Source organism: Zootoca vivipara, chromosome 1 (genome assembly GCF_963506605.1).
Source record: "Zootoca vivipara chromosome 1, rZooViv1.1, whole genome shotgun sequence".
In the NCBI taxonomy this organism is placed as follows: Eukaryota; Metazoa; Chordata; class Lepidosauria; order Squamata; family Lacertidae; genus Zootoca; species Zootoca vivipara.
Window position 1 is genome coordinate 116,767,627 of NC_083276.1, and position 15,913 is coordinate 116,783,539.

The 15,913-nt window shown below is 39.5% G+C and overlaps 1 protein-coding gene across 3 annotated transcripts in view; it reads left to right on the forward strand.

Annotated features, from left to right (window-relative positions):
• The window catches only part of LOC118094658 (neurabin-1), a 46,816-nt gene that overhangs the window by 19,117 nt on the left and 11,786 nt on the right, over positions 1 to 15,913 (forward strand). For all 3 annotated transcript variants that reach the window (XM_035135230.2, XM_035135241.2, XM_060281091.1), the window contains exons 5-16: positions 296 to 400; positions 540 to 660; positions 2,910 to 3,053; positions 4,753 to 4,806; positions 6,691 to 6,920; positions 8,268 to 8,364; positions 8,452 to 8,623; positions 10,106 to 10,257; positions 10,633 to 10,954; positions 11,332 to 11,413; positions 12,872 to 12,943; positions 13,387 to 13,582. In XM_035135230.2, the coding sequence (XP_034991121.2) occupies positions 296 to 400; positions 540 to 660; positions 2,910 to 3,053; positions 4,753 to 4,806; positions 6,691 to 6,920; positions 8,268 to 8,364; positions 8,452 to 8,623; positions 10,106 to 10,257; positions 10,633 to 10,954; positions 11,332 to 11,413; positions 12,872 to 12,943; positions 13,387 to 13,582 (1,747 nt within the window). The remainder of the gene's footprint in view (positions 1 to 295; positions 401 to 539; positions 661 to 2,909; positions 3,054 to 4,752; positions 4,807 to 6,690; positions 6,921 to 8,267; positions 8,365 to 8,451; positions 8,624 to 10,105; positions 10,258 to 10,632; positions 10,955 to 11,331; positions 11,414 to 12,871; positions 12,944 to 13,386; positions 13,583 to 15,913) is intronic.

Here is a 15,913-nt window from a genome sequence, read left to right on the forward strand (position 1 = left end):
TTTAAACATATACTTTCATTTTTAAAGCAAACATATTTGAGTCTGGTTTAGATCTTTGGTTTCTTTTTCCTTGTGGGAGGGGGCTCATTTGTGAGGAAAGGTGGGATATAAATAGAATTAATAATCTATCCAAAAGTTACCATTGAAAATATTCTGTAGGGTATGTTCTGTAGAATATAATAACCAGACAGGCCCTTACTCATATGCTTTTTATTGTTTTCATTCAAATGCCTTTTTATTTTAACAAATATAGTGTGGTGTGTAACACCAAATATGTTTATTCCTTTCCTTGCAGAATCCAAGTAAATGATCAAATTGTTGAAGTTGATGGTATAAGTCTTGTTGGAGTAACCCAGTTTTTTGCAGCAACTGTACTAAAAAATACAAAAGGCACAGTCAGGTATGTGTAATTTTATAAAATAGCTAAGCAGGGTTTTTTTTAGTAATAGAGTTGAAGGGGAAATATTAAAATTATTTCCTGCTGGTGACACTGTCATTTTATATTTGACTTATTGATGGTGGTTGATGGTTTTCTGTAGGTTTCTGATTGGAAGAGAAAAACCAGGAACTCAGAGTGAAGTAGCTCGGCTTATAAGTGAGACATTGGAGCAGGAGAGATGTTTGTATGAGCATCAGTATGCCCATGATGATACAGAACAGGTATCAATTAAAATATAACATTGCATGTACGTTGTACACCTTTCCTCTCCTGTGCCCTGCTCCCAAGTTCTTTCTCTTGGCTCATTCTGAGCCCCATTTCCTGCTGATCTTGTTGTGTCACCTTTCCTTCTCCACTCCTCATAACTGTTCACATAATCAAGAGGCAGTACAGTCACGTTCAGCCTTACTGGTCAAATATACCGTATTTTTCGCTCCATAGGATGCACTTTTTTCCTCCTCAAGAGTAAGGGGAAATCTCTGTGGGTCCTATGGAGCAAATGCCATGGCTCTGGCAGCGGGATCCCTCGGGATCCCACTGAGCCAGTGCCTCTCCCAACCGCAGGCTCCGATCCCTGCTCTTGCTAGTGGCAGAGATAGGTAGAGGCAGGGGCGCTCCTTTTGGCCACTCAGTCGCGCCCGCCCCCGCCTTTGCCGCTGCCCACCTTTGCCGCTAGCAAGAGCAGGGATCGGAGGCACGGTCAAGAGAGGCGCTGCGCTGCGCTGTGTGTCTCCCAACCGCAGCTATTTTGTGGGGGGGGGGGAAGGAACGAGAAGCCCTGGAAGGCAGGGGCGCAAGCCCTGAAGAGGCTGTCGCTCTGCTTGTAGAAACCACAGCCTCTCCCGGGCTGAGCCGGTTGCCTTGCCTGCCTGTGTTCCGTGGGCTCCTCCTTTAAAGCAAGCGAAGCGCTTGCTTTAGAGGAGCCCACAGAATGCAGGCAGTCCAGCCCTGAAGAGGCTGTCGCTCTGCTTTCAAAAGGAACAGCCTCTCCCGGGCTGTGCCACCTGCCTTGCCTGCCTGCCTTCCATTGGAACGCAGGCACGGAAGGCAGGACGAGCCCACTGTTGGCAGCGGGGGGGGGAGGGGCATCCCGAAAGCGACACTTTTGGGATGCCCCTTCCCCCCCCCCCCGGCCGCTGCTGGTTACCAAGCCTGCTCCACTTGCTTTGCGGCGGGCTGGGAGGGGGTGTGTGTGGCAGATGGGAACTCCCGTCCGTCCGTCCCTTCTCCCAGCTTGCTGTACCAGCAAGAAAAGCAAGAGCCGCTTGGGCGCTGTGCGTGGCTTTCACTTTGCTTCCTTCCTTCCCCCCATTCTTTCTTTCTCTCTCTCTTTCACCTCTTCCTTCCTTGTCTCTCTCTCTCTCTCTCTCTGACCCCTTCCTTCCTTCTTTCCCTTCTCCCTCTTTTTTCACTTTCTCTCACCCCTTCCTTCCTTCCTTCCTTCCTTCCTTCCTTCCTTCCTTCCTTCCTTCCTTCCTTCCTTCCTTCCTTCCTTCCCTCTCTCCCCCCCCCTTTCACCCCTTCCTTATCATTTGCTAATCTCCACCCGCTGCTTCATGTCCAATTCTTGCTTAGGTATCTTATTTCTGGGCAAGATCGCTTCAGATTCAGGTTGTGGGTGGGTGGGTATTCACACTTGCAAAGCTAGCATGTTGGAGAGGAGGCTTGCTGAGAATCAGACTCTCCCTCATAGGGTAGTTTTGAATGGGCAGGGAGAATCGGCTGGTGGTTGTTGTTGCTGCTGTTGCTTTAGATATGGCAGAGCAGTCAAACATTTGCACCTGCACCCTCCACCCCTGCAAGCCAAAGTGCTTGCACAAGGCACAATCCTTGAGAAGGGGCCACATGCTCTGGTGCTTCTTCAACATCTAGTATATACTGTGTTATTAATAGTCCTAGTATGAGCAACAGAGGCGAGGGAATCTCTCCATTTTGGTTTCTATCTGTTTCTCATCTTTCAATCCTTTGCATCTCCACAATTTTTTTTTAAGTCTTCATGAAATTTCAGAAGCATTTTATTGTGAATCCCCCCCTTAATATACAGAACCTTTGGTCTAGGGCAGGCATCCCCAGACTGCGGCCCTCCAGATGTTTTCGCCTACAACTCCCATGATCCCTAGCTAAGAGGACCAATGGTCAGGGATGATGGGAATTGTAGTCCAAAACATCTGGAGGACCGAAGTTTGGGGACTCCCTTGGTTATTTTGATTGTCTTTTCCTGAACCTTTTCCAGCTTTACAATATGCTTATTGAAGTGAGGCAACCAGAACAGAACTGTTTTTGAGTATTTCAAGTTGAATTGTGTATGGATTTACACAGGTTGTTATTATTATTATTATTATTATTATTATTATTATTATTATTATTATTATATTTTAAATGCTGAAATATAGAAGTGATGTTTCAAAGCCATTTTATCTTTGTTAGAATAAGTTGTACTTATTTTCAATAATACATAATACCTTTTCAGGATGATGATTATGATGAAGATGAAGATTCTTTTGAATCACATTTACATGGAAAATCGGTGGAAGTGTTTTATCTTCCTGAAAATGAGGATATTAATTTGCCACTAGACATGGATTCTACACAGTTTCTGTTGAAGTTTAAAGAGGTATGATTCAATGTTTTGCTGCCTATTAAATGGATAGTTAATTTTGGTTGGACTCCATTACATTGTCGCTGTTACATGTTCTACTGTCTACAGACATTAGCATGATTCATGAATTGCCTTAGACTGCACAAATGTGCAGGCTTCTGCCTTGCATCTGCTTTGCTCCTCCCTAACACTTTTGCTGCTGTGCTGCACTGAGCTAAGGTTTGGCTTAGCATGTCATCTGAACTGGGAGTCATGGTTAAGCTCCTTCCTCCCTAACCATGAGCCTGTAACAAATAGTGAACCTTAACCACGAGTACTAGTTCAGGCAATTTAGCTTGAACTAGGACTGGGAGCAGCAAAATGACTGCAATCAACTCTCCAGGAGCTGACACATTTTCAGTTTCACTTAACCAAGGTTTGGTTACAGCATCTACACTGTGATTCTAGATTTAAGGATATTTTTCTTCTTAAATCTTCTGCTGTTCCTTTATGAAAAGAATAATTTATTAGCAAATCAGTTCTCAAATGGTAGATTTCATGGAAAAATAGCAAGTTAGCAGAAATTTATCAATATATGTTAGCTATATATTGGCAATATATCTTATCGATTACAGAACTATATCCATTTTTTTCACACCTTTATTTCACACCTTTTCCCCAGAAGTGGGGCTCAAGGCAGCTCACATAAATTAAAGCAACATGGATAAACTGCAGATAGGTGAAAACATAGGGGGATATCAACTGAGCAAGTAATAATAAACGTTGGTTGAAATCCAAAGGGTCTCTTAAATCCATATTGGTGCTTCTGTTTACATCCAGAAGCTTCCCTGTTTGACTGAAGTTTTTTCCTCATCTGCACTGGGAGAGCAGTACTGAAGTGTGCTTTCACAGTTATTCTGAGTTCTATGGGTGATGTGTTCAGTGGCCTCAAAATCTTTACTTTGAGCTTCTTCAGTGGATCTTTAGATCTGAGTCTTTATCAGATAGACCTTACTAACTTTCTAATATAAAAACCAAAACTTGTTTTTGCATTGGCATGTGTAATATCAAGCCTTCAGAATACACTTCTCCAGAGGTGCTTTTTAAAAACCACAAAACTATTCAAGACCAAAAGTATAGTCTTTCAGTCTCCACATGTGTGAGCTGGGGACTTGGTTGTTCTCATTTGAATTCTGCTCCTTTGGTCATGCTGCAACCCTGAGAGTCTCATAAGTTAGTAGTGGATCACTTCTTTTTTGCTATCTTGCAAAGGATAACCAGTCTGAAATGTTTTCCTTGTTGGAATTCTATGTCAGTGAATAATGAAACTTGATCACTAATCTTTAAAAATATTTAAATTCAGTTTTCCCCCCAGAAAGCTTTGACTTAAGACATTTTTATTTGCTTTCATATTTTATGTTAGATATTCGGTAAAAAGTATGTTAGCATTACATTCCTGAACCAGCTACAATTGGAAATGAGTGGTTGACTCACAAATAGGAATACATACATCAGCAAACTCATCCAATAAGCGCAGTGTGATCAACATAAATATTACGTTGCAGATAAATAGATCCTTTTTATGTTTAGAGATACTGGTACTCTGAACATAGCAGTAGAAACTGCAGTATAGAATTACTGTGTTTAACTTCTTAATGATCTTACAAAAACAACAACATTTCATATACCCATTGTTTTCTCTTCTGAAAAGTTTTTTATTATTATCCTTTTGTAGCTACAGTTGAAGCATGCAGTTACAACAGCTGAAGTTAACCAACTTAAGGAAAAGGTACAGTTTTAATATATAATGATATATGGAAATTGTTTTGGTTTGTATGTGGATATGCTGAGGACAGCTATGGTGAAACCAAACTTTAATCAAAAGCAAGTAAGCTCATTATTTAAATAAATTATATATGATGATTGATGAAGGATGTTGGCCCTTGTATATTTTTCCTTTTTCTCTTGGTATTTTATTTTAAATATAAATATGATGTGTTTATTTTAAATTATTCCATGTAATAATGCTTTTGAAACAAAAGCAGGCTCAGAACCATCCTGGTAGAAATGGCAACTGTATTGGAGGAAGATTGCATTAGGTCTTGTTCTGTGCACCCCAGCCTTTGTCTGCTGCCTATTCTCACTTTGTAAGGAGAACAACCTCCTTTCCCTTCATCATCATAGTGCCAGGCTTGAGAATTACATGGTGCAGTCTGATTTCTTACCTCCTGCTACAGAAGGGAAAATTCTACCAGGTGCACTGTAAAAATGTTGGTATGTTGTCTATATGCTGAAAGTTTTATTAAGATGGAGAATTGCAACATTTGTTGATAAGGAAAGCACACACACACAAATAAATAAATTGAATGTTAGCATAAAAAACTGTACCAGGTGTGGATTTTTCAATCACTGGAGAACTGTGTTGGGAAAATATCTGACAGGCAAAGTAAATTCATTCTATGTAAATTTCAACAGCATAGGAGTCTTTGATCTGTCAATATTATTCCCACATTATCATTTTAGTAGCAGAGTGACAGTGACTTGTTGCACAGAGTGAGCTATGGCTACTCTCTTTCCTTCTATCTAAAGTACAGTATGAAAAGTAAATCTCATGCTGCACTGGGACAACTGCTTACATGGCAGGGAGAAAACAGGAACCTCTGCAAAAGTGTCTTCTATGAAACTTGTAAATGTTACTCAAGCCTTGGATCTGACAATGCCATGGCCAGTTTTCATTTATTTAAAGCCTTTTAATCCCACTCTTCAACCAAAAAAATCCACCAAATTCCGATGCAGATACTGATTGAATGTACCGGTAAATGTATACTGCAGCTTCAATGACTTGTATGAAGCTCTCAAAATATTGCTAGCAAGAAGCTGTCTGATGGTGTAGGCCTTTAGAAATGAGTTTGTTTCTGAAGGTGGGGTAGCATATTTGTCTTCCATACTGACAGGAGCAACCTGAATCTTAGAAATTTGGTTCCTCATTTATTTGGGATGTGGCCAGAAATAAAAAATAAAATGAGAATATGTTGTAAAATGAATAATCCGGAACAGATTTTGTCCAGAAGGACTTCTATGAATTTACAGCAATATTAGCTGTTAATAATGATTAATATACAAAATTAGGTAAAGGTAAAGGGACCCCTGACCTTAGGTCCAGCCGCGAACGACTCTGGGGTTGCGGCGCTCATCTTGCTTTATTGGCCAAGGGAGCTAGCATACAGCTTCCGGGTCATGTGGCCAGCATGACTAAGTCGCTTCTGGCGAACCAGAGCAGCGCACAGAAACGCTGTTCACCTTCCCGCTGGAGCGGTACCTATTTATCTGCTTGGACTTTGACGTGCTTTCGAACTGCTAGGTTGGCAGGAGCAGGGATTGAGTAACAGGAGCTCACCCCATCGCGGGGATTCGAACCGCTGACCTTCTGACCAGCAAGCCCTAGGCTCTGTGGTTTAGACCACAGCGCGCCACCCACATCCCTATATACAAAATTACTCATACTCAAAGTAGATTCACTGAAATCACTGATATGGAAGTCAGTAGCTTTTTGTTGCTGTTGTTGTTTTATTTTCATTGCTGCATTAGAACTGACTTCTTTTTTAAGACTCACAAATGGTTGTGAAGAGTTACATAGCTAATACCTAATACTGATGAATTGTTTTTTTTAAAGTTAAAAGCAACAGAAGCTGAAAAGATTGAATGGGAGTTAACTAAATCCCAGCTCCAGGAAACTTTAAGTGAGAACAAAGAAAAAATAAAGAAGTTGGAGACCTATTGGTTAGAAGCGCAAAGTTTATGCAAAACAGTAAATGAACATCTTAAAGAAACTCAGGAACAATATGATGCCCTGGAGAAAAAATACAACAAGGCTAAGAAATTACTCAAAGAGTATCAGCAAAAGTGAGTTCATTATCATTTTCTTTCTGTTAATCTCATACAGGACATTCCTTGTCATTTCTTGCATGTACTATAAGTTATGCATATATGTCAGTGATTGATTTTGGATGATGCAGAAAAATCTAAGAGAGTTTGATTTCATTAGTGAAAACACTCTGAAACATGGAAAGCATAAATAGAGGGAAGTTATCTAAGTTGATGCCACAATGGGAAAATGCATCCTTTACAACATCTATCTCATGATGTGACAGATCTACCTCATGATCTGACAGTAGTTTCTATAGAATATTTAAAAACAAAGTCATAATACTTTGATAGTGTATCATTTGCTATTATCGTGGAGGGGCTTTAAGAGACTTTTCAAGGCACCCCAGTTCTCTAATAAACACAGCAGAGAGGTAAGTTGGAGAGGATTCAGAGCGTGTAAATCTAAAGGTAAATTTTAAGTAAAAACAAATAAAGAACTTTTAAAGGAACCAGGAGGTCACATGGAACATCTGCTAAGCAACAGAATTAACATTTAAAATAGGGTGGCGGGTGGGAGTAGAATAGAAAACCACAACACATTTTCTCCTTAGACTGGTTAGTCAGATCCTGCAACAGGGTCTCCTGTACAGTGGTACCTCTGGTTGCGAACGGGATCCGTTCCGGAGGCCCAGTCGCAACCTGAAAAGGCCGCACCTTGAAGCACCGCATCTGCCCAGGCGCGTGACGTAATTCGGCGCTTCTGTGCATGTGCAAAGCGTGATTTAGCACTTCTGCACATGCATGCATGCTGAACCCAGAAGTAACCCGTTCCGGGACTTCCGGCTTCAGCGCATCCATATCCCGAAAAGACTCATCCTGAAACGGACGTAACATGAGGTATGACTGTATGTGCATTCAGACGCATGCAAAAATATTAAATCCATCAGGCTGCTTACAATGTGGAGTGGGTTTTGGTCTTAAGGTAAAATGGAACTGGTCAGGTTAATAAAAAACAATGAGATTACTTGGAAATGTATTTTGCTGGTAAGAACAGGCCATCTTGGTAAGTGGGAGAGGACAGTGGCAACAGAAAGAGTAGATGTGGGACAGGCAGGGAGTGAGTGGGAGAACAAAGAACAAGTAGAAAGAAAGAGGACAAGAAGCTGTGCAATTTCATGGAGATGTTGGTGTTCACTAGTTGTATATAACAACCAGAATAATACTGTGTAAGAAATGAGATTGTAAAAGTAGAAGACTTAACAATATATACTGGTAGTTATTTTTAGTATTTCAATACACATGTTGATAACTAGCTCAACATGATAACTATCTCAACTATCTCCTTCTAAATTGCATAATGTGACTGTTTCTTTCCCCTTCCAGAGAAGTAGAACTCATGAAAAAGGAAGAGGATCATACAAAAATTATTGGAGAGAAAGACCAGGAGCATGTAAATCAGCTGAAAATATTGCAGGAGAAGGTTAGGCAAGATGACTTAGTAATTACTGGCTTTAAATATGTTAAAAGCGGCTTTATTGATTTTTAAATTGCATTGTAACATTTTCAGATTTCAGAGCTTGAAGATAAATTAAAAATATATGAGAGACTCCCATTTATGTTCGGAAATAGCAGTTTATTAGAAACTGCAACTCCAAGTCCTGAACAACTTACAGAAAACCTTGAAGTAAAAGATGATGTTCAGGAATTTGAGTCTTCAATAGAGAAATTGGATTTTTCTGGTAAGTAAAAGTAGAAATTCATCAGCATTTATTTCTTTGATTTCTTAAATATGTGCTATATGTTGTTGCTATGAATTTTACAGTGGAAGATGTCAATCTTCTTAGTAAGTAGAACTGTTAGTCCATAGGTGAAGCTTCAATCTGATGAAGCAGGAATAATACTGATTCCCTTTGTGTATAAATAGGACTATTTCCAGGCTTAAAACCTTTACTGCACTTTTACTGCATCAGTGGGAACCTCCAACCCTGAAAACCTTGGATACTTTCCCTGTATTGTTTGATTCCAGCCAGCGTTCAAAACTCCCATTGTTCTAGGCGCATTTTGCGACAGGGAATTTCATTAGCGCGAGTAGTTTCTGAGCTCTGGGCGCAGTACCGCACTGAAGATTTCAGATTAAAACTGCAGAGTGGAAGGAAAGGAGGACCTTTTTCTGCCTCCCCACTACTCTATGAAGCTACTCTATGAAGACTGGAAAAGATACCCTCTTAAGAATATTAGGGGGGTGGGGAGGAGAAGGACTAGATCATGTGAAAAATGAGCATAATATTTTAGCTGCAGTTCCTTTTGTATTCTTGCTATTAAAAAAGTGCGCCTAGCCCTAGACATTCCATTGTTGCGCCCATAACCTAGGTTTAAGGTGCCATTTAGCTCCTAGCTTTCATATCTCAGTTTCTAACACTGATTCCAGACCATTGGGCACAGGAAACTGCTTGCAGGCACAACAGATCAACTGACTCTTGGCGTTCGCATGCCCCCTAAGCCTTTGTCTGCAATGTTGATTTTAAATCATGTGGGCATAGGAAAACATTTCACCTGACAGAATGGTGACTTCAGATGATTGCTGTGAAATGGCCCACAGGGTTTGGGGGAGGGAGGGAACAATTTAGCCTGGTGGCATCAAAAGGTTCACCACAAGTGTATTGCTGAGTCTAGTTGTCTTCAGGGTTCCTAACTGAAACAGTGCCTGCTAAGGAATATGTTGTTGGTTTTTTTTATGAAATATGTTTCATATATTTTGTAACTTCAGTGAAGTAATATATAAGTAGGGATGTAGTATTAGATAACTGTTAGACAACTGTTAAACAACCTGTAAAAGATGCACAGTACAATATGTTATTTAATACGATCCACTTTGAATTGCCATCTGTTTGCTAATTCAGTGAGGTATGCCTTCTGTTGTAAAACTCAGGTATGGTCCTGACTGCTGTATACTAACGAAGGACTTAACAAACAACTTATAAAAGGGCATTTTATTGAACCAGCTGTGCTACTGAAAGGGGTGTGCAAGCTTTGGAGTCTGAATTCAGTGTTTCCATTCAATTTATAGAGAGTCAGATTACTTAAGACATTGAATGCAAGCTTATAAAAGAGCACTGACTAATTTTGTTAGGAAGGGGATGGGGAGACAGAGTTTCTGTTGTTGGAATATCATTTTTAATGTAACTTTGTTTTGTTTTGTTTTGTTTTGTTTTGTTTTACAGATTTTGATACTTTTGTTGGGGATACACCAAGGTTAGACACCAGTGCACATAAAGCAAAAGCTCAGCTTGCCTTGAAAGTGAAACGTCAGCCACCTTCTCGGTCAAAGCTGAAAGCATCTCTTGGGGCTGGGCAGAAGGAAATAAACTTGCTGGTACAGTATTCACATTATTGATTCCCCTCCAGTTATAATTTAACTTTGTTTAAATGCATTCATTGATGAGATTAATTTTATTAACACTCAGCTGTACCACCTTTCCACTCTTAAGTCCTGCTATGAGCTGGGTTTTTGCTGCACATTTCAGTAAATCTCTCTTCCTGCTGCCACCATAACAAATTTATCTGAAAACTCCACCCCTAACATAGCCAAGTATGAGGCATGTAGTTTAATACAAATAATATATTAAATAATAAAGTAATAAACAGTGGTTGTATGATTACTTGAAGTACATAAGCATTTGTTACCTTGGACTTAGGCAAGTATTAAAACTTTAAATTTAATAACTTTCATTTCTTAATACGTTTTTAGGATGTGGATGATAATGATGATAATACAGAGGAAATAATCCAGAGCAGATCTTCAGAAGTTACAGAGAAGATCATTTCATCACAGCAGAGTGATGTAGATCAAAGAGATGAGAAGCATGAACATGCTGGAAGCACTGACAGTTTATTAGAATCAAGTCCATCAACTTCCTTGCACTCTTCTCCAGTATATAAACCAAACACAGAAAATAGTCCTGGAACAACTCAGCCAGCTTCTAATGAGGATACAACTCCAAATTCTCCTTCAGGATGCAGCAGAAATGTCAAGCATAGAGACTCAAAAGGCAAAGGAAGAGTGAACAAAGGTAATTTAAAATTCCTTGTGTTTAAAAATTTTAAGTCCTGAAAAACTGTTGATACACACAGTGTGGTTCTTGCCTCCCGCTATTAAAAGTTAAACAATTGCTGTTTCCCCATTCTTGTATGTTATGCCTCTAATGTAAACAACACTGTAAATTTAATATAATATTTAATCTTTTATTTAAATGTAAGAAATTGCACAATCAGTATGCTTCAGTCATTTGATGTCACCTTGCAAAAGCGAAGAGAACAATATATTGTAAAATGTTTGTCAGCACAATACAGTTTCTGTTGTGCTTATCTATGGAAGAGGCTTTGCTTTCTTTTAAGGCAGGAAGTATATCAGTTTAGACTTCTTATGTCATTATTTTATTTTATACAGATGACAAACGAAGTGAAGAAAAGACTGAATCAAGTGAAGGTGCCTCTGCGGGCAAGTCCAAAAGGCGTTTCCCAGATTTTGGGTACGACGTGCATGTTTTCAATGATAGAATGTTTGTTAAAAGTTCCTGTAACTGAACTGCAGTTTTATCATGTGTCAAAAACTAGTTTGATGCTAATCTGCATAACTGGCAGCTGGGAATAATTGTGTGCGTGATTGTATCAAAATTGAAAATGACATTGGTTTGAAGAATAAGCATAAGTGGAGATAACCGCGCTTCAAACTTCTTTGTTCCTCTGGCATCTCAAAGCTTTAATAATTTGCTTCATTCTATAAGGTTCCTTCAGTGCTTGAGTGACTGATCTTTGGGAATGGTTAGCCTCAGTCTGCAATCTTAAACACACTTTAATAAGAAATAAATTTAATTTGGGATAGGCACCTTTAGGATCAAACTGTACACATTCAAATAAATAAAGAACATTGTTCTGTTGCATTATGACAAAATATAAAGGTTATATCTTGTGGTAGGGCTTTTATGTTTAAGATTTGAGATAACAAATCTAGCTAAATTGCAGTTGGTTCTGTATGAGACCAGCAAGTTGCTTTTAAAGTGGAATGCTTTTATTGTTGTTTAACTTTGTGCATCTTTAGAGAACGATGTTCAGGTTCCCCTCTGTCAGAGTTGAGGATAAAATTACAGTGGATGTCCACAGGTCATAACTGAAATAATGATTCGTGTGTAGTGACAACTTCACTCTGGAGAAATCTGGAAATCGTTCCTTCGAAACCCAAGACATGAACTCTGGCTCATAACAGCAGCCACCATTCCAGTACAGAGGAAAGAAGGCACAGATGGGATGGGATGTAAAGTTGTGGGTGTTCAAGACAATTCTTGTTTTGGGGGAGAGACCATATACAGTGGTACCTCGCAAGACGAATGCCTCGCGCAACAAAAAACTCGCAAGACGAAAGCGTTTTGCGATGTTTTTGGTGACTTGCAAGACGAAGTTTTCTATGGACGTGCTTCACAAGATGAAGTTTTTCGGCGGTTAACCGCGCTTCCACAAGACGAAATTATGGCAAGACGAAGCAACTCGCGGAACGAATTACTTTTGTCTTGCGAGGCACCACTGTATATCGACAGCTAAGGATGCACCTATGCATCTTGAGTTATATTTACTAGGTTATATGATGATGGGTTGCTTCTTTTTTTCTTTGGTATATATTCTCATAATGGAATATTATAAAATATTTGTTATAATTGATTGCACTGTGAAATGTGAACCATATTTCTATTTATAATTGACAATTGGGCTGGTCCAAACTGGTGATTTCAGTTTAACTTGATTGCTTGTGGTCAGTTGGGGATTGATCTGCTTGTTCTCTCATTTACCCCAATTCCCATTACTATACTTGACTAGTGTGAATTGACAATTGTGTGAAACCTATTGATTTATTTTGCAGTATGCCACAAATATATTGGGACAGATTTGACTTAACTAATTTGTGCGTTTTATTAAACTACTTTCTTTAATTTCAGGGGGCTAAGAAAATCTGGTGGTAAAGGGAAGAAGCAAGAAAAAGAAAATGCAAGGAGTTCACTAGACAGCCGGTACTTAGAGAAGCATTTTATGTTCTTAACTATGCATTCCAATGAATTGTGCAATTTGAACAGTCAATGAATGTACGACATTCTCAATTTTATATCGCATGCATTGTTAGAATGTTGAACCTCAGTTTCAGTCTCTTTGAAAAAGGAAAGTATTCAAAGGCAATCAGATTTACTTTTAAAGTGTTTCATAGCTGGTAACATACTAGTGCCCAGTTTGCAAAAAGATAACATAGCAGGAAAGCTACTTCTGAAATATTTTCTACATAGTAATTTAGACCTACTAGTCTGAATAACATTAAATTGCTTTAAACTGTGTGGTGTATAATGTGTTTCCGTGTACTGATGATGAAAATATGACTCTTATGTCATATCTATTTCACATGGTATGATTATATGTACAATAGATTGTTAAAGCTCATACATGAAAAATTACATTCTTTCAGGGGCTCCCGAGAATTGCTGGAAGACTCTGCCAACAACTTATCTGCGTCGGATTCAGATTCCCCTATCCCCACTTGTATGCCTTTCTCCTGGTTTGGAGACAGCCATAAAGAGCATAGTTCTAGTAGCACCCTGAGCTTTTCTCAGGGTGGGCATGATGTTGCATTGGAACAGAGCCAGGAGAAGAACAGAAACAAGGTAAATGGTGTTTATTTGTATATACTTTGCACATTTAGATTTGATTAATGTTGCTCAAGAGTTAAATGCTGCGACAAGTATCGTAAAAACGAAACATATGCAAGTTGTTCACCTTAGGAAATAATACGTTATGTATGACTAGTGATCCCCTGTGGCATTCAGAAGTATTTTTACTAGTGCTGACTTACTTTCTCCAGCTTTCTCAATTACGATAAGGCTAGCCTATTAAGAACAATGGATTGCGATCCAAGCATGCCCTCCCATGAACATAAGGGCTTATTCGGTTCACAGAAAGAACTCTGAACCAACGGAGGCATCCACTGGAGGAAATTGTTTAGTGGAAATTCCCTTGTTAAAAAGAGTTCATCATCATGTTGCTTTCTAAAAAAAAACTAAAGGCTTTAAATGTACAGTGGTGCCTCGCTAGACAAATTTAATTTGTTCCACGGGTCTATTCTTATAACGAAAAATTTGTCTAGCGAATCCCATAGGAATGCATTGATTTTTTTAAAAAAAACATTTGCCCATAGGAACGCATTAATTGAATTTCAATGCATTCCTATGGGAAACTGCGATTTGCTAGATGAATTTTTCGGAAAACGAATTCATCTAGCGAGGCAACCTCCGCTAGAAAAATCATTTCGTTAAGCAAAAAATTCGTCTTACAGGACATTTGTTAAGCAAGGCACCACTGTACACAGATGAAAATAGAAAAACTGTACATTAAAAGGCAATGGTTATGGCAAGGCTGTCTGTAGTCACATTATGGTTCCCCCCCCCTTGTCCTTGCCACCCATTAAATGTGCATGTTGTTGCATGCTTGATCCTTTCTATATGGTAATAACATTGACAAAACAAATGTGTTACTCTTCCCATAGTTTTCTTTCGTTTTGTGGATTCCATATTTGCTTCAGTTTGTTAAATTAATCTACATGTGCATTTCAAGCCATCAGCATCTCATTTTGTATGTCTTGGTCTTGGAAAAGATTTCTAAATCTTGGAAGTGTGTACACTCTATGCCAGCAGAAGTTTAACCAACATAAAATACCTTAAGTGTTTTTATGCCTGCTTGTGTCCACATAGATTCAATGGTTGAACAGTTTACTCACATCAACTTGTGAGTTGTCAGGTAGGTGAGACAGTGTCATTGTGACTTTAGTTATTCCCATGCAGGGAAGTGACTCAGGTTGCAATCTTATGCACACTTACCTGGGAGTAAGTTCTGTTGAACTCATCATACTTACTTCTGACCAGAGGTGGGGAATGTTTTTCATTTCTATGGCCACATTCCCTTGTGAGGAGCCTTCTGGATGTCTTATGCTAATGGTGGATGACCCCAGGGCTGCATAGAGAGAGGCCTGCAAGGCTGAATTTAGCTCCTCTGTCTGACATTCCCCATTCCTGATGTATAGGATTGCACTGCCAGTCATTTAAAACAAAATGCATGGTGTCTTTGTCCAGAGTTGTCAATTCTGTATCTCTAGCCTTTTCAGTTCAAGCCCAGGGTTGATAACTTGCAACTGCAGTGAGCACAGTAGTGCTTAACTACACTTAAATGTATATGGCTTAAAAAGCTCTTTTCTGTGCTTGAGTCTACATCTTTTTGTACTGTTATGAGAGAGTGGTTCATTGTTTTCTGTTTGCATAGATAAGTATTGCCTGTTATTGCAGACCTAGAAAGCTATGTAAGAATGGTCATCACATGGTACCTATGATAAATACCAGTGATACATTCAGTTTTATTAATGTCAAGTTTATTGTGCTGTGGTTCTCAGAGTGGGAAATGGATGTTTCTAAAGAACTAGGGGCAGGTAGGAAGGATTGCACTTCCCTGATCTAATGAGGAAATGAAGGTTAAAGTTTGAAGAAGCATTAAAATATAGGAAGCTATAAAGGCTTTGTGCCTGTTTACCTGTGGCCACTATTACTTCCTCCTTCCCTAGCTTGTTTCAAATACACTACTAAAATAAGGGAACAGACACACCTCAATTCATGTGAGCTCTTTGTTCCCCAGGAAACCTCCTACTTCCTATTTTGTTAGGCTTTGTTACCCTTATATTTTTTGTGCCTTTGAGTGAAGGGAAATAACTACACCAGCTATAGGGTAGGCATAGCAGTGGAGGGTATGCCTGCACTACCTGTGGCGGGTTGCAGAACATGCCCCTGAGGAGGGCACTCTCCAGTGTGCCAAAGTCCAAGGTTGGAGAGAGGTGGGGAGCTCCTGTCTATTCTCCTCCTGCTCTCCGCTGCTGGGTCAGGCCCGACCTGGCAGCAGAGCTGATATGGCCAAGAACTGGCTGAGGAGAGTGGGCGGCAGCTTTGCCGCCCTCT